At 41.4% G+C, this 19,470-nt stretch overlaps 1 protein-coding gene across 3 annotated transcripts in view; it reads right to left on the bottom strand.

The window, feature by feature from the left end:
- The window catches only part of ZFAT (zinc finger and AT-hook domain containing), a 240,521-nt gene that overhangs the window by 166,116 nt on the left and 54,935 nt on the right, over positions 1–19,470 (bottom strand). For all 3 annotated transcript variants that reach the window (XM_032760486.2, XM_058444407.1, XM_058444406.1), the window contains exon 2: positions 18,849–19,025. In XM_032760486.2, the coding sequence (XP_032616377.1) occupies positions 18,849–19,025 (177 nt within the window). The remainder of the gene's footprint in view (positions 1–18,848; positions 19,026–19,470) is intronic.

Genomic DNA, 19,470 nt, shown 5'->3' on the forward strand with positions numbered 1-19,470 from the left:
ATGAGACTTGGGAGATGTCCCTGAGCGAGACCAAGCAGAGAGCCGCCAGCAGGCTGGCTGACATCCCCAATGCCAGTCATCTGTCTGGCAGAGGCATGGCATTTCAGCAACCCTCTTTGAACCTGAACATTGGGGTAGAGGAGGAGTCCTAGATTCTGGCACCATCTTGGGTACATGTGCATCTGTAGAATGTCTCTCAGGTCCCTTCCTGCTCTCTCTAAAGCTGTTGCTCTGCACAGTAGGACACCAGCCACTTTATCTACTGCTATTACCATGAGGACCCATTAAGTAAGTCACTTGTGCTCACAGATCAGAGAGGGAGGCCACAGGGGCAAAGGGGAGCAGAGATGGGCAGAACAGTCTGGGGCAGAGTCTGCAGGGACACAACAGCCTGACCACAGGGAATCTGGACAAAGGAGCCTGCCTTGGTATGGGGTATCCAAGACCTCAGGGAAACCTGGCACCAGAATGAGGCAAGAGATTTCCTGGGAAAGGAGGGCCCTTGCTGAAACAGAGCTTCGACCAAACCGCAACGCCACTGGTGAGTGGGTCAGCCTTGGCTGAAAGATCCAAACCAGAGTCCTGCACCAGGGCAACCAGCGAGATTCCTGCCTTCACTCTATCTCCCTGGGGCATGGTGGGCAGGGGAGCACAAAGGAGGAGAAGGTACTTAATGATAAGAAGGCAAACCAGATAAAACAAGGGACAGAAGGCCCTGGGAGCCCTCCCTAGATTTAAACAAGGAGAACAAAGGCCGTGTTTACAGGAGAACCAGCCCGTGTGCAAGGGAGATGGGAGGAAAGAAATAGAAGGTACAGAGTAAGAAACCATTTCCCTTGGAGTCTTTAAAACTTTTCTCCTTATTCTTCTTCACAACAACGTGTACTTGCACAACCTACTGAAGCAGCAATTCGTATCAGAGAAGCAGAATTAGCAGAGAGGTTACAAAACACCCACCTCGTGTCATGTCAGCTGAGTTCCAGAAACAGGGTGCCTAAGAGTTTATTGAAGTCTGCGGCCCAGGTCTAAACCCAGTGACAGACTCTGCCATCCCGCAGACACAAGCCACTCCCCTGAAACACTCTATGAGGATGTGATTGTGAGTGAAGAATTAACTTTACCCAAAGAGAAGTCTGGCCTTTGCCCTTGGCTACAGGGGGGTGATTTCTAGGCCCCTGGATGTCCCTCCTGATAGGAGCATCTTTGTTTACCCAGGGACTTTGGCCACCAGACAAACAATGGGATTTATGATGGGAACTTTGGAAAATAAAAGGCATCGGTCAGAACCTACAGGAGGGACAGGGACTAAAAGGTGGCATGTGGGCAGTGTGTCATGGGGCCCTCATAAAAACTCGGGATACCAAGGCTCGAGTGAGCTTCCCTGATGAGAAATACTCTTGAGTGCTGTCCTACGTTGTAGTCGGGAGAGAGGTAACTTTGCTCAGGACTCCATGGGTGGAGCAAAAGCTCCACATCTGGAGCCTTCCCAGTCTGCAACTTTACCCACACACCTCTCTCCCTTTAACTGGCTCTCTGATGTGCATCCTTTGAGTATAATCAAATTATAATCATGAGGACAGGGCTTGCCTGAGTTGTGTGAGTTATTCTAGCAAATTATCAAAGCTGAGAGACGCCACAGGGAACTCCCAAATCTGTAGTAGTAAGAAAGAAGTAAAGGTGGTCCAGGAGACCCTCCGAACTTGTGGCTGGTATCAGGAGTCTCGGGCGGACTTGGTCGTCTTGCGGAGAACTGTGCCCTTAAGCTTGAGTTTGGCAAACTTACTGTTGCGGGGTAGCCAGTGTTTTCTCCATGCAGACTCAGTGGAGCACACAGAGCCACAGTGTTTGCACTTGCTGGAGCACAGCACAGCATGCAGTACAGCAGCCATCGTGAGTCTCCGCTCCCCCAGACTGGAGGCTCCTCGAAGACAGAGTCCCTGTCCTGATTACTTTTTATCCCCCTCAGCACCTAACCTGGTGCCCTGAGCAGCAGGCAGCCAGCAAATCTGGGTGAATTAAACTGATGAGCAATGCACAATTAATTCCACGGCAAGGAAGAAATAAAATCGGCCTGAAAGCTTTGGAAAACCTCAAACATGATGGTGACAAAACTAATCTTCCAGCTTGCTGCATCCATAATTCAGATCCTCAAGACCAATTAGCTAGCTAAAAATGAAATATTCATAAATGAACCTGAATAATTTAAGCCCTGAAAATGAGTTGCTGCTGTCAACTACTCGCATTTTATGGCAGAGCTGAGAATCTTGGGACTGGGCAAGGAAAATCATGTAACCTCTAAATCAAAACATTTCAATGGAGGTGGCTTTAATTCCTCTTCCTCCCTCTGAATTCGTTTATTTAATCTGTCACTAAACTCTATGGACTTTGCCCTAAAGATGTCTGTCCAGTAAATCCCCTCTCTGTTCACACAGCAACCTCACCACCCAGATGCCTGCACACGGTGTCCAGATTCCAGCTTCCTGCTCTGGGCTTTCTCTGCCTCCATCCCTCATCTGTCATTCCCTCATTCTAGAACCTTCCATTGTTCGGGATGACTTTGCCCACAACTCTCAGGCCTGGCCTTCAAGGTCCTTTAGCACGTGATCCAACCCTACACATATGCACATGCACACACACACACACACACACACACACACGCAGTGCCCCCACTTCCTTCTTCCTCCCCCTTGACTGCTCAGGACAATTTTCTAGACCTCTCCAAATATACACAGAGAATCCCTGTCTCTTTTCACTTACTTGTACTATTCTCCCCACCTGTGACCACCTCCTTCACTACCTACCAGACACCCAGCCCCAGTTCAAATCCTAACGTGTCCGGTCCAGTTAAGACCTCAGTGCCTCCTCCATGAGGTGTCACCAGCTAAGTGAGCAGGATGACTATCCCCACGGCTTGATGTGGATTACAGCGTGAGCCACACACACGTAGGGTGCGTATGCGCCCACACCACTCCCTGATTCTTTCTATTTCTCCCCACCTTTTATGACAAACCCTGAGGTCTGAGCTGGCCTTTTAATTCCTGGGTCCCACAGGGTCTTGAACACAGCTGGATGTGGAGTAGATACAATTAATAAGTACACACTGATCCACTGTTTGATGATAAGAAAAGAAATATCTGGAAAAGAAGCCATTTCCTGTGTCCCCAGTTTCCAACAGGAAGAAAGGGCTGAGCCACAGTGCCTCTTAACCCTGCTCTAAATCCATAGTTTGAGGACAACTTCCTCTTATTCAGAAAATCATCCTTGCAGATCCAAGGCCAAAATCTGGCAAAGGGCAGAGAATCAGCCAAAGGATTTCTTCTAACTCGATCAAATACAACATGAACATTATGAAAAAAATAGCCCAACGTTATCAAAAATTTAATAATGTAAGCCCTTTATTTGTGCATCACTCAAGTTTGCAAGGCACTTTCCCAGCTATTATCTCAGTTTAGCCTTATAAAAACCTTAAGAGATGGATGTAGCAAACACAATGCCCTCAATATGAAAAGAAACAAGGGACACGACGGTTCAAGTGGCTTGGCACGTTTTCCAGAACCAGCTGCTGAGCACGCAGAACTGGAATTTGGGTTTCCGTATTCCCAGTCAAAAATGTTTCTGCAGAATCATATACCCTTGAAGCATGGGGAAGAAAAGGTCAGCAGTAGACACTTTAATAGAGACAATCTGCACTGTGCAGAGAATGCTGGCTTGGAACTGGACCAACCTCGGTTCAAATCTCCCCTGAGCCTCCGTTTCCAATGCGAAAAATAAACACAAAACTGCCTCTATTTTATACAGTCACTACTGATAAAAGCAATCCATTACAATGCTGGGCACAGAACTCAGGAGGCGATTGATAAATGCCAACTGTTTGATATTATGGCCATAGTCATTAAGATTCTGACTTAGAATATCTCTTTTAAGAAACTATTATCCTCCCACCTGGTCCACAGTTAGATAATGTGATTTCTTGATGTACATGCATTCTCATTCATTCTGACTCAATACGCATTTTTTCCTTGAGTTCTTCATTTTAAAATAGCTCTCACACCAGGAAGTCCAACGTAGAATTAAAGGCACACAAATTTTATTATGCCTAAAACCCTGGATACGGCCAGCTTCCCAGCACTCGCACAGGGCAGCTCAATCTCTAGTCACACCAACTCGAGAATTTCGGAAAATCCTGAAAGAATAACATTTTAAGGCCCTGACAGTCAATCTCCCTGACGTTTATTTCCAAAGCTCAGGAAGTAATAGGGGAGACAATGAATTATTTATCATAAATAAGGGAACACAAGCCTGTTAGGTTGATGAGGAATGCAACAACCCCTTTGTAGGGACAGACTGCATCCTGTTCCACAATGCCAGGCACCAGGGAGGCTGAAGCCATCCCAAGCCTGCTCCTTGTACTTTTACCAGCCATATCGTGGAAATGCCATGTAAATAATAGTGATAACTAATCATTATTAAGCACATATATCTCAGGCACCATGCTAAGCACTTCACATGCATGTCCTCATTTAATCCCCAAGAGAGGCATTAGTATGATCCCCATCATATAGTCGAGGTCACTGAGGCTTAAGATGATTAACTAATTTGCTCCAAGGTCAGGGAATTAATAAATGGCAGAATCAGGAATTGAGTACAGACCTGTTTGCCTCAAAGTCAGTGAACTTCATACCCATGTCATAGCAAGTCCTTTGGACAATTCAATTAATATCTAAGCACAGAAATAACACACTTTGACCTCTTCACTAAGTTCTGTAGGAAAATGATGATAGTCTCATGCAGTGACAAGCTTCAGTGTGACCCCACTCCCTGGGCTGGAAAGTACACGGATGTAAGCTACAGGAGGGTACAATGTCTATCAGGCAGTCACTATGGACTAAGGTATCAGGTATGAACATGCACTTGTCTCAGAACCTATGAAAAAGGCCAGTATCTTCTCTCTCTTTGACAGATGACAAAAGCTGCAGCCATGCCACTTGTCTAAGTCCCCAGCAGAGCCTCAAGGCTGTGGTGCAGGCTGTACCCTGTGTGAGGCGGTGATTGAAGACTCACCAGGGCCAAATTCCACTAGCCAAGCTGTGTGCTCCAGCACTGGCTCCATCAGCCCTGAGCACGTTTTATGTTTGTTCATCCAGAAAGAGCTCCTGTTACTAGCTCATCCCCTCAGAATGAGGGCACCTTTTGTAATCTGCACAGAGGTCCCTACGTGCCAGCCAAGGCTCCAGCAATCACATGAAAGCTCCAGGAATGGAGCCTAAGTCTGATCCAAGACGCGTGCCCTTTCCACTACACTGCGCTGCTGACCAGGGCAGATCAGAGTGCTCCACATTCATACATGCACTCAGAATGACTGGATTTGTGGTAAATGCCCAGAAGAGACAACATACAGATTTAAACATAGACATCAACCTCCCCTGGGAAGCCTCCTTTTACCCTCACATTAGAGAACGTCTTTAGCAGCCTGAACTTAACCGCGCAGAGACACTCGCCCTGCTGCACTGAAACTTCCTTTTTGCCTATTTGCCATTCACCAGCTAGGGGGCCAGAGTCAACAGCCTGTGGGGCCCCCCCTGCAGCCCCAGTACCTAGCACAGCACCCAGACATACAGCAGGCACCCAACAAACAGTTAATGACTAAAGAGATGGAAAGAGGGACGGGAGAGGAAAGGAAAGATAAGAAAGGAAGAATTCCTGCAGAGGGTCTGAAATGAGAGAGAAGACGGGAGAGCCAAAACGAGGCTCTTGGGAGACCCATGTACATTCCTCCTCAATTGCCCCAGCCTCCATCAGGGTAAATGAATGCATGCGTGTGCACACACACTTTCACACACACATGCTCATACACACCCATATACAAAATCATACACGTGCACACACATATCCATATACACAATCATACACACATACACAAGCACCCATACACACAACCACACACACATGCACACACACACGTACACAACCACATACACAACCCATGTACACAACCACATACACATGTGCACACTCACAAATGTACTATACACAATCTCATACACAACGTATACTTACACATGTGCCCACAGCCACACACACGTGCACTTACACGTATGCCCACGACACACAGCACACTCAAAAACGTGCCCATATTCACAATCACACACACGTACACTCACAATGTGCCCAGATATGCAATCACATACATGCACACTCACATGTGCACATATACAGTATCACACACATGCACACTCACACGCCATCTATATACACGATCACACAATGTGCACACTCAAACGTGCCTATATACACAATCACATGCACACACACAAACACACCCATATACACACATACATGTGCACTCACAAACACACCCATACCCATACACATACACACAGAGATATGATCACACACTCACACGCACATGGGAGCACACACACGAGAATGAGCCTGGTCCATTAGGAAATTTCTTCTTGGATCACAGCCAGAGGTTTGATGAGGAAAAGAGAAGGAAAATGAAAGGTCTTTCTGCAGACCACTTCCTACATGAGCAAAAAAGATTAAAAGGCTATAAAATAAACCAGAGGATTTCAGCGGCTTCACATTATAATGAGAGACCAAAATAATACATCAATTACTACTCAGTTAAAGGTTTAATTAAACCATTTCAAGTATCTCTCAACTTAAAATGAATTGTGAAGGTTAAACCTGAATGAAAATCATTAGAGAGAAACTAAGCCTCTACAAGCCTCAAATTTTATGAACTTTCACAAAGAGAAAAGACTTGAAGTTCATAATGAAAGACTTTTTAAAAATTTTTGTCATGTTAAGAGGCTGAGTTTAACCAAGGAATTAATGCGTTTTAAAATTAAACTACACAGACAAAAGTAGTTTAGTATACACACACAAAAAAGAAAACATATTGAAGAAGAATTTGTCAAAAGTAAATTATTTAATAAAGGAAAATAATTTATAAAAGTAGGCTCAATGATAAGAACTTGATTATTCCTGGACTACCACCATAACATGCAAATAACATCAAATCAGCTGGGCCTAAATCCCTCCCTCTCACTTACTAAATAGGTAATCTCGAACATGCTGTTTTAACTCCTCTGAGTCTCTAAGCCACATATTCCTCAATTATAAAATCTGGGCATCAGCCAGGAAATAGATGTGAATAACCCTATAAACCAACAAATTATAATACATATACCGAACACGCCACCCAGCAACAGCAGAATACAAAGTATTCTCAATATAAACCAACAAATTATAATACATATGCTGAACACGCCACCCAGTAACAGCAGAATACAAAGTATTCTCAAGTCCACATGAAAAATTATCCAAAACAGACAACATTTTAGGCCATAAGTCAAGTCTCTATAAATTTAAAAGAACTGGGCCAGGCGCAGTGGCTCCCAGCACTTTGGGATGCCAAGGCGGGTGGATCACAAGGTCAGGAGTTTAAGAACCAGCCTGGCCAACATAGTCAAACACCGTCTCTACTTAAAAAAAATAGAAAAATTAGCCAGGCATGGTGGCGGGCGCCTGTAGTCCTAGCTACTCAGGAGGCTGAGGCAGGAGAATCGCTTGAAACTGGAAGGCGGAGGTCGCAGTGAGCCGAGGTCACGCCTCTGCACTCCAGCCTGGGCGAAAGAGTGAAACCCCATCTCGAAGAAAAAAGAACAGAAATCATTCAAGTATGTGGAATTAAATTAGAAATAAAAAGGAAGAAATTTGGGAAATTCAAAAATTTATGAAAATTAAATGGTACTTTTAAATAGCCATTGGGCCAAAAAGGAAATCATAAGGGAAATTAGAAATACTCTGAGATGAACAAAACAAAAACACAACATACCAAAACTTATAGGATATAGCAAAGGCAGTTCTAAAAAGAAAGTTTATTGCCTACATTAGAAAAAAAGAAAAATCTCAAACAACATAATTTTACAACTCAAGGAATTAGACAAAGAAGAATAAATAAGCCCAAAGTGGATAGATGGAAGGAAATAATAGAGTAGAGCAGAAATAAACAAAATAGAAAAAGAATAAAAAAGATCAATAAAGAGCTTGTTTTTTGAAAAGATAAACACAGTTGAGAAACCCTTAGCTAGACTAACCGAGAAAAAGAGAGAGGCCACAAATGAATTAAATTTTGAATAAAAAAGGACACATTATAACTGCCACAGAAAGACAAGTGATCATAAGAGACTACTATCAACAATTATATGCCAACCAACTAGATAACCTAGAAGAAACTGATAAATTCCTAGAATCACACCATCTACCAAGACTGGATCATAAGGAAATAGAAAACCTGAATAGATCAATAACAAGTAGGAGACTGAATCAGTAATCGAAATCTCCCAACAAAGAAAAGCCCAGGACCAGGTGGTTTCACTGGTGAATTCTACCAAACATTTAAAAAAGAATTAATTCCAGTTTTACTCAAGCTCTTCAAAAAAATTAAAGAGGAGGGAATACCTCCCAACTCATTTTGTAAGGCCAAAGCTAGACAGACACTACAAAAAAAGAAAATTACAGGCCAATATTCCTGATAAACAAAAATACTCAAAAATACTAACAAACCAAATTCAACAGCACATTAAAAAAATTACACACCACAATAAAGAGGGTGTTATCGCTGAGATGCAAGGCTGGTTCAACATATGCATATAAATAAATGTGATATATAACATTTATAGAATTAAGGACAAAAATTATACATAATCATCTCAATAAGTATGGGAAAAAGTTTGACAAAATTCAACAACCTTTCATGATAAAAACTCTCAAAAAACTAGATAACAAGGAATGTACCACAACATAATAAAGGAATATGCTTCAACAAACGACAGACCCAGAGCTAACATAATAATCAACGTGAAAAGCTGAAAGCTCTCCTCTAAGATCAGGAATAAGACAAGGGTGCCTGCTCTCACCATTTATATGCTTCCTGGCATTGGAAGTCCTAGCCAGAGCAGTTAGGTAAGCAAAAATACAAAGCATGCAAAGTAAAAAGGAAGGAGTAGAACTGTCTCTGTAGATGACATAATCTTAGATATGGAAAGCCTGAAAGGTTATACTTCTAGTAGCTTTTGGATAATGTATAAAGTTACAAATGTTACAAGATACAAAATCAACATACAAAGATCTGTTGTGTTTCTACACAAAAACAACTGAAAAAGAAAATGATCCCATTTATAATAGCGTCGAAAAAAATACTTAGGAATAAATAGAATCAAGGTGAAAGATCCGTATACTAAAAACTATATCAATGAAAGAAATTGAAGATGACACAAATAAATGGAAAGATATCCCACATTCATGGATCAGAAGAATTAATATTGTTAAAATGTTCATACTAACAAAAGCAACCTATAGATTCAATGCATCCTGGGAATCTAAGGTAAAGCATGGTGACTATAACTAACAACACTGTATTATATACTTAAAATTTGCTAAGACATATCTTAAATGTTTTCACCACACACATACAAAAATAATGGTAGCTATGTGAGGTAATAGATGTGTTAACTAACTTGATTGTGGTATCATTTCACAATATGTATGTATAACAAATCATCACTGTAAACTTACACAATTTTGTCAAGTATACCTTAATAAAGCTGGAGAAAGAGAGAGAAGGATCTGAAAGATAAAAGAGGTATCTCAAATCAATAGCCTACCCTTTCCAACTTAAGAAAAAAAAAACAGAAGCAAGCTACATCCAATACAAGCAGAAGGACAGAAATAATAATGCCTAGAATGGAAAGAGATTATATAAAATATAGAAAAAGAAAAGAGAAAATCAACAAAACCAATGTTTTTCAAAGATTAAGAAAATGCCAAACCTTCAGCTAAACTTACCAAGAAAAAATAGCAAGACCTAATTTGCTAAGATCAATAATGAAAGGGAGAACATTACCGTTTAATCTTACAAAAATCAAAATAATTATTAGAGAATATTAAGAACAATTATATGTCAACAAATTAGACAATCTAGACAAAATGGAAAATTCCCTAGAAAGACAAACTACTGAACCTAATTCAAAAATAGCAAAGATGCATACACCTATAACAAGAGATTGAATCAGTGAAAAAATAAAAAGCCCAGGACTAAATAGTTTTACTGGTGAATTCTACCAAATGTTTAAAGAAGAATTAACACCAATACTTAAAAATTTTTCCAAAAAATAGAAGAGGAGGGAACGCTTCTCAAGTCATGCTATGAGGCCACTATTACCTTGAAACCAAAACCAAAGACATCAAAGACTCTAGACCAATATCTCTTATGAATATAAATGCAAATATATTTAACAAAATACTAGGAAACTGAATCCAGCAGCACAGCAAAAGGATTATGCAACATGACCAAATGAGATCTATCCAAAAATTACAAGAGTGATGCATCTTGGCATGTAAAAACACATCAGTGTAATATACCATATTAATACAACAAATAAGAAAAAAACCACACAGTCATCTCAACAAACTCAGAAAAAACATCTGACAAAATCCAACACCATTTTATGATTTAAAAAATAAACAACACTCTAACAAACTAAGAATAAAAGGAGCTTCCTTAACCTAATGAAGAACATCTATCTCACACACACACACACACACACACACACACACACACACACCATCATACTTAATGGTAAAAGACTGGATACTTTCTTTCTAAGATAGTATCAGAACAAGAATGTCCACTCATCATTTCTACTCAACCTAGTACTGGAGCTTCTTGCCAGGGCAATTAGGCAAGAAAATAAAATACAAAGAATCCAGATTAGAAAGGAAAAAGTAAAATTATCTCTAGTCACACATGACAAGATTATATGTATAGACTCCTGAGGAATACACTAAAAAACTAATAAACAAGTTTTTTAAAGTTTTTCTTAAAAACTAATAAACAAGTTCACAAGATCTAATCAATAAGTCCAGCAAAATTGCAGGATAAAATATCTATATACAAATAACAGTTGTATTTATAAACTAGCAATAAGCAATCTGAAAATAAATTATGAAAATAGTTCTATTTACAGTAGCATCAAAAAGAAAAAAATACTTAGGAATTAAAGTAATCAAGGAGGTACAAGACTTGTACATCGAAAAATACAACACATTGTTCAAAGAAATTAAATAAGACCTAAATAAATGGAAAGATATTCCATGTTCATGGACTGGAAGGTTTAAAATTGTTAAGATGGCAGTAGTCTCTAAATGGATCTTGATACAGCTTGGCTCTGTGTCCCCACCCAAATCTCACCTCGAATTATAATCCCCATAATCTCGACATGTCAAGGGCAGGACCAGGTGGAGGTAACTGGATCACTGGGGCAGTTTCCCCCATGCTGTTCTCATGACAGTGAGTTCTCATAAGACCTGCTGGGTTTATAATTGTCTGGCATTTCCCCTTGTTTGCACTCACTCTGTCCTGCTACCCTGTGAAGAAGGTTCCTGCTTCTCCTTTGCCTTCTACCATGACTGTAAGTTTCCTGAGGCCTCCTCAGCAACAAAGAGCTATGAGTCAATTAAACATCTTTTCTTTTTTTTTTTTTCTTTTTTTTTTTTGAGACAGAGTCTCGCTCTGTCACCCAGGCTGGAGTGCAGTGGTGCCATCTCGGCTCACTGCAACCTCCGCCTTCCGGGTTCAAATGATTCTTCTGCTGCCTCAGCCTCCAGAGAAGCTGGGACTACAGGTACGTGCCACCACGCCCAGCTAATTTTTGTATTTTTAGTAGAGATGAGGTGTCACCATAATAGCCAGGCTGGTCTCGAACTCCTGACCTCATGATCCGCCCACCTCAGCTTCCCAAAGTGCTGGAATTACAGGCATGAGCCACCGCACCCAGCCCAAACCTCTTTTCTTTATAAATTACCCAGTCTCTGGTATTTCTTCATAGCAGTGTGAGAACAGACTAATACAGATCTAATACAATCTTTATCAAAAATCCAACTGTCTTTTTTGAAGAAACAGACAAGCAGATCCTAAAATTCATATGGAACTGCAAAAGACCCTGAAAAGTCAAAACAATCTTGATAAAGAAGAACAAAGTTGGAAAATTCAAACTTCCCCATTTCAAAACTTACTACAAAGTTACAGCCATCTAAACAGTATAGTACTGATATTAGAAGAGACATATTGATCAATGAAATCAAATTAAGAGTCCAGAATAAAACTCATACATTTGTACTCAATTGATTTTTGACAAGGGTGCCAAAACCTCTCAATAGGAAAAGAACAGTCTTGTCAACAAATGATGTTGGGACAACTGGATAGCCACATGTAAAAGAACAAATTTGGAACCCTACCTCACACCATATGCAAAAATTAACTTAAAATTGATTCAAGACTTTAATGCTTAACATCATTAATCATCAAAAATGCAAACCAAAACCACAGTGAAATACCAGTTCACATTCACTGGGATGGGTACAAACCAAAGTGTGAAAATTGACAAGTGTTGGCAAGGATGTGGAGAAATTGGATCCTTTACATGTCGTTGACTGAAATGTTTTAAAATTGTGCACCTCCTATTGAAAAAAGTTTGACCGTCCTCGAAAAACTTAAATATAGAATTGCCATATGACCCAGCAATCCCACTCCTTGGTATATATCCAAGAAAAATGAAAACAAATATTCATGTGAAAACTTGTAAACAAATGCTGATAGAAGCATTATTCAGTAGCCTAAAAGTGAAAACAACTCAAATGTCTATCAAAAGAGGAATGGATAGACAATATGTAGCATATGCATACAATGAAATATCACTCAGCCATAAAAAAGGAAGCACTGATACATGCTACAATATGGATGAATCTTGAATGACTGCTTAATGGGTACAGAGCTATTTTTGGAGTAATGAAAATGTTCTGGAATTAGGTAGTTGTAGAAGTTGTACAATCTTGAAAACATACTAAAACCATTGAATTTTATATTTTAAAATTCTTAAAATGGCAACTTTTGTTTTATATGAATTTTATCTAAAAATAACAGGTAAAAAATAGTGAACTGGAAAATGCATCAGAAGTAAATACTCAGAATGCAGCACAATATGAAGGCAAAGAAAACACAAAAGTTAGGGTAAAAGTATAGAGAAGGACTTACAAACATTTAAGTTACAGAAAGATAATGAAGCAGAGGCAATACCAGAAGGCAGAACAGTTTATATTCTTCTAAAATTTATACAAATCATAAATCTATAGGTTTAAGAAGACCAACCAACATCAATGTAAAAATTTACTTAATCCTACCTGGATGCATCACAGTAAAACTTTAGAAAACCAAAAACAAAGATACTAGGGAATAAAAGCACTTAAAGTCAGATTGACAGCTGGCATCCTAACCACAATAAAAGCCAGGATTCAATGAAATAATAATTTCAATGTGCTGAAATGAAAAAAAAAAAGCCAACCTAAAATCCTATCCCCAAGAAAAATATATATTAAAAATAAAGACAATAGGCTGGGCACGGTGGCTCATGCCTGTAATCCCAGCACTTCGAGAGCCCAAGGCAGGCAGATCACTTGATGTCAGGAGTTCAAGACCAGCCTGGCCAACATGGCAAAACCCTGTCCCTACTAAAAATATAAAAATTAGCCAGAAATTGCTTGAACCCGGGAGGTGGAGGTAGCAGTGAGCCAAGATCGCACCACTGCACTCTAGCCTGGGCAAATGAGCGAGACTCTGTCTCAAAATAATAATAATAAAGGCAATAATTAGGACCACATCAGATAAACAATAACCAGGAGAGCTCATGATCAGCAGCTCCATTCAGATTTCTTTACAAAGAAATCTAAAGTGTATTCTATAGCAGAAAAAAACTCATCCATGGATGGAGATGGAATGGATGGAGATCCAAGGACAGAAGAGCCAGAGAGTCGTAAATATGTAGCTAAATCTAAATGAACACTTACTGTATAAAATAATCATTATCATGCATTGTGGGGTTTAAAATGCGTATATACAGATGCTCTAAAGACAAGTGTTAATATTTTCTATACAAAGAGCTCCTACAACTCAATAAAGAGCAAACAAAAACACAGACAACTGATATGAACAGTAATTCACAGATGTGTAAATTAATTAAACATTAAACATGGTCAACCTCACTAGTGACCAGCAAAATGCAAATTAGAATAATACACCATTTTTTGTCTATCAAATTGGCAAAAACTCTTCAAAATAAGACAATATCCTTGGGTTGATGTGGATATGGGAAAACAGAAGATCTTAGATCCTAGTGAGAAAATAAATGGATAAAACCTTTCCAGAGAGCATTCTGATAAAACCTAGCAAACTTTTAAATGAGCATACCCTCTACACAAGCAGTTCTCCTAGGAATATAGCCAACATGAATGCACAATGATATTCGTGGCAACATTTATTGTAACATTTATAATAGCACAAAATTAGAGAGAAAACATGTCATCAAAAAAAGAAACGAAAGGTTGAGTAAATTATGCATTATCCATAGAAGTAATTACCATACAGACACTAAAAAAAGTTAGGACATACAAATAATACAGTATTGTGTACTTGACATTTGCTAAAAGAGGAGGTCGGGTTTTGGGTGGGTTTTTTTTGAAACAGGATCTCACTCCATCACCCAGGCTGGAGTGCAGTGGTGCAATCACAGCTCACTGCAGCCTCAACCTCCTGGCTCAGCCTCCCTAGTAGCTGGGACTACAGGCACATGCCGCTTTATCTGGGCTTTTTTTTTTTTTAGAGACAGAGTCCCATTATGTTGCCCAGGCTGGCCTCAAACTCCTGGGCTCAAGTGATCCTCCTCCCCCAACCTCTCAAAATGCTAGGATGACAGGCGTAAGCCATCACACACAGCCAAAAAAGAACAGATCTTCTCACAAAATACACACACACATAAAAAAGTTAACTACATAGGGTGATAGATAAATGAGTTAGCTTGGCTGTGACTTCACAATGTATACGTATACCAAAATATCAGGTATACATCATAAATACATACAATTTTTGTTTGTCGATTATACCTCAATAAAACTAAAAAAATAAATTAGGAGACATGTCGGTACTGAAATGAAGAAATATCCAGTACATACTGCTGACATTTTTTAAGGCTGCAGAACATATATTATGATCCCATTTTTGTTTCTTATTAAATAACAAAGCAATAACAAACAGTGTATTTATGTTTACATATGCAGAGAAAAAGTCTGGAAGCACACTTGTTAGCACCATTATTTCTAGAACTTGGAGAACAGTTAGAAAAACGTGCTTTCCCCATGTTATATTGCTTTAGTTTTCTTTTACAGCAAGATTTCAGGGCCAGGCACGGGGGCTCATGCCTGTAATCTCAGTACTTTGGGAGGCCGAGGCAAGTGGATCACCTGAAGTCAGGAGTTCGAGACCAACCAGCCTGACCAACATGGCAAATCCATTTCTACTAAAAATACAAAAATTAGCTGGGTGTGATGATGGGCACCTGTAATCCCAGCTACTTGGGAGGCTGAGGCAGGAGAATCACTTGAACCTGGGAGACAGAGGCTGCAGTGAGTCAAGATCATGCCATTGCACTCCAGCTAGGTGATAAGAGCAAAACTCCAACTCAAAAAAAAAAAAATTACTCTTATAATTGGAAAAAAAAGTATAAAGTAAAAGTGTAATTGCTTTGATGGGTTTACCCACATATTATATTTGCCCAGAAGAAGCGCCAAAGTCCACCTGGAGGAGTTAAAGGAAGTTTTACAAGTGTGGGTTCACTGCAACACTACGGAGGGAAAAAAGAGCTGGGGGCCTAGAAGACCTCCAGCTGTTCGGCTATAGAAGGAGCCTACAGTACTAAGAGAAGGGCCCCACCAGTGAACCCATGCTGCCAAGGGCACTCCACAGAAGGCAGGGGTCTTATACTAGTGAGAAGAATCCCCAAGTCAAATGAGTTTGAGGAGCCCTACTTTGGGTGGGGAAAGCCAGTGAAGTTTCTTGAGCAAAGGGTGACAGCTGGGATGGAGGGAGGGCAGCAAGGCCCAAGGCAAGAAAGCAAGGACAACAAAAAGTAATTCATTCACTGGACACACACGGAAGGGGCTGTAGCCCCATGCCAGGACCTGAGGCTAAGAGCTGAACAGCCCAAATCCCTTCTTTGGGACATTTCCTGATAAGCAAGAGAAACACAGAGACAAATGAAAGCACACCCAGGTGAGACAGAACTGAAACAAGTCCAGCTGTGGGTTTCTGGGAGCCCAGGGAAAGGTCCTGCAGCCCCACTTGGGGCCAAAGAAGTGTTCCTCAGGGTGACCCCAAGCTGAGTGAGTCCCAGCCACATGCAGGAGTGAACCAGCAAGAACACCTACAAGGGGCTTCCCAGGAAGAGGTGACCTTTGCATTCAGTTGCTCCTCCGCCAGCCGCCGGGGGCCGTGGCTATAGATCAGTGACGAGAGGGAGGAGAGGGGCATGGGGGACGGTTGAGAGGGAGGTGAATCTCCGGGAAGGGGCAGGAGCTCAGGGCCGGCTCCTACATGAATGGCACTGTCTCTCACTAATGCTGGTTAGGCGTGGAAGGGTGGGAGTCGGAAAATGCACCTTACAACACTGACACTCATAATTCTATGTGAATTCTGTTTTTTTTTAGCATTTATTCATTTCCTATTTATAAAAGAAATGAAAGGCAGGGTGCAGTGGCTCACGCCTGTAATCCCAGCATTCTGGGAGGCCTAGGTGGGTGGATTGCTTGAGTCCAGGAGTTTGAGACCAGTCTGAGCAACATAGTGAAACCCTGTCTCTACAAAAAATACAAAAATTAGCTGGGTGTGGTGGCGGGCACCTGTAGTCACAGCTACTCAGGTGGCTGAGGTGAGAGGAACGCTTGAGCCCAAAAGGTGGAGGTGGCAGTGAGCCAAGATCACGCCACTGCATTCGAGCCTGGGCAACAGAGTGAGACTCAGTCTCAAAAAGAAAATGAAAAAATTAAAAATTAAAATTTCTCTCTTATCTACATCTCATTTAGAAAGAAGAGAATCTTAATAAGCAAAGAACTAAAAGCTTTGCAAGAGCCAGTCTAGAAGTTCTTTCCACATTGATCCACATGGCTTCTATCTGCCATATGAATTGGACAAGAGACATTATCCATTTTTCTGAGTCCATATACATTCAACCCCAGAGGCAGGTACACAGATAAAACCCTGTCTCTACAAAAAATACAAAAATTAGCTGGGTGTGGTGGCGGGCACCTGTAGTCACAGCTACTCAGGTGGCTGAGGTGAGAGGAATGCTTGAGCCCAAAAGGCAGAGGTGACTAAACACAGTTCTTGATTAAAGCCCTCTCTGTGAAGCTATACTCTTTAGAAGGCAAGGCACTGACTGCTCAGCAGGGAAGTGGGCCATGGAGAGTGTGGGTGTCACAAAGCTTCTGGCCAGGGGTCAGGACTCACACAGCCTGGGTGGGCAGAGGGAGGACGCTGAACTGCAAGGCCCCTAGCACCAAGCAGGTTCTGACTCTCAGTGCCCCATGCAAACTTTCCTCCTCTACCCCAAAACAAAGGGTCTCAAGTGTGTGCTACTGGTTGAGACGCAATTACATCTAACTTTCTTCCTCACTCCTGCTTCCTCTAAATGGGGAGAGGACAGGTCCGCTCATGAGGCCTGTGAGGGGCGGAGCATGCCATGGACACACACCCTATTAGCTGACAGTGGTGACAAAAGAAAGAAATACTAACTGCTGCTCCTTATTCACCCACCACTAGCTTCGGGTGCTGCATCTTTTTCGTTTTTCACTTTATGCCACTAACAGTAACTTTCAGAACTTCCTAACTTCCCAAAAACTTAATCTTCTGTCAGGCATGTTTCTCTGAGAACCCTGGGAATGACCAGAGGGACTTGTTAACCAAAACATTTTTTGTCTGGAATCTCTCCTTGTTAATGGTGTCCGACAGATGATGAATAGCCAGCCTATTTAGAAATGTCAGTCTGAATATTCCCAGGAAAGAGCTAGTGAATTATTAGTGTGGCTGATGAACTCTGCAATGGGACACTGACTGCTATGCACTGGGCTTCTGCACAGGTGCCCGGCTGCTGTCCTTTATCTTAGGGTTTTGTGAGGATCTTTGCAGCGGTTCCTCATGTGCTATATGTTTTCTCTGCCTGTGGGGACCTAATTACAGTGCCTGGATGGTTTCTCTGATCCGTGCACCTGCTGCATCTGATAACCACACAGTGATAGATGTCCGGACACTACAGATAAGATGCATCTCACTTTGCACATTGACTGTGAACCCAAAGGATTCTGTGCAAATCAAAGCTTTGCAATGTGAATCCTTGTTCCAGGTTTATAGGAACAGTTGGAAAATGCTGTTATATAGACTTATTTATTAATCATGTATGTTAGAACAACAGCTTCCTTTTATCATGTTCAGTGTGCCAGGCATCATCTTAGGTCCTGTAGGTATATGCTTTAACTTCACCCTCACAGACCCCCTTGTAACCAGCATATTTCTCTTCATTTGTCCAGATAAGCAAAGTGAGGCTTGGAGAAGTAACATCGTTGGCTTCAGGTAATGCAGCCAGTAGGTTCTAGGGCTGGGTTAAACCCACACTTGTCTGACAACGAGCTCATGTTTTTCACACTGTTGAATACTGCCACTTCCTTTCATTCATTCATTCGCTCATTCATTTGCCAACCAGACACTGGAGGACACCTACAGGGGGCCAGGTATGGGATTTCAAAGACACAATCTCATTTGAGCATATCTACAACTGGACACTTATTGTGACTTCTGGTTTGGAAATGTGGATTTTCTAGGTTTCTGCTATGCCCACGGAGCAAATCAACATCAACAAGTGTGTCAGAAGGTATCCTACCCCGCCCCCCAGCCCCCTTACCATCTCCGGTTTTGCTTGAGTTGGGGGGTTCAGGTGTACTCAGAGGCCTAAGGGGAATAATAATCTCATCAACATTAACCCCTTCTTCCATGTGCTTCTCTGAAACGTGGGAGAGGAGTTCCGACTGATTTGGTGAGAAAAGGTTACAACATTTACACATAAAGATGGCCGTGTTTTCTGTAAGGAAAAAAAAAAGGAAAATATGTTATTTCATCTCCACATAAACAATTATTACTTCCAGTTGCCAAAGTAAATACCGAAAGCTGCCCTTCTGAGCCATCACCAGCCTCTACCAGATTGTGTCCCTCTGGCAGTCACCTCGACAGCAGGCCACTCACTTTCATCTTCAGGGAGCTCCAGGGGCCAGAAAGTTCTTTATTCAGTATCTCAACCCTCAGTCCTTCTGGATAGTGTCTAATACAAACCTCCTTGTTACCCAAATCTACTCATCAGCCCAGATTCCGGGATAAGTACAGCCAAGTAAAAAACAGATATGCGGCTGGGCCCAGGGGCTCACGTCTGTAATCCCAGCACTTTGGGAGGCTGAGGCGGGCGGATCACAAGGTCAGGAGATCGAGACCATCCTGGCTAACACAGTGAAATCCCGTCTCTACTAAAAATA

This window comes from Hylobates moloch, unplaced genomic scaffold, assembly GCF_009828535.3.
Source record: "Hylobates moloch isolate HMO894 unplaced genomic scaffold, HMol_V3 SCAFFOLD_9, whole genome shotgun sequence".
Taxonomy (NCBI): Eukaryota; Metazoa; Chordata; class Mammalia; order Primates; family Hylobatidae; genus Hylobates; species Hylobates moloch.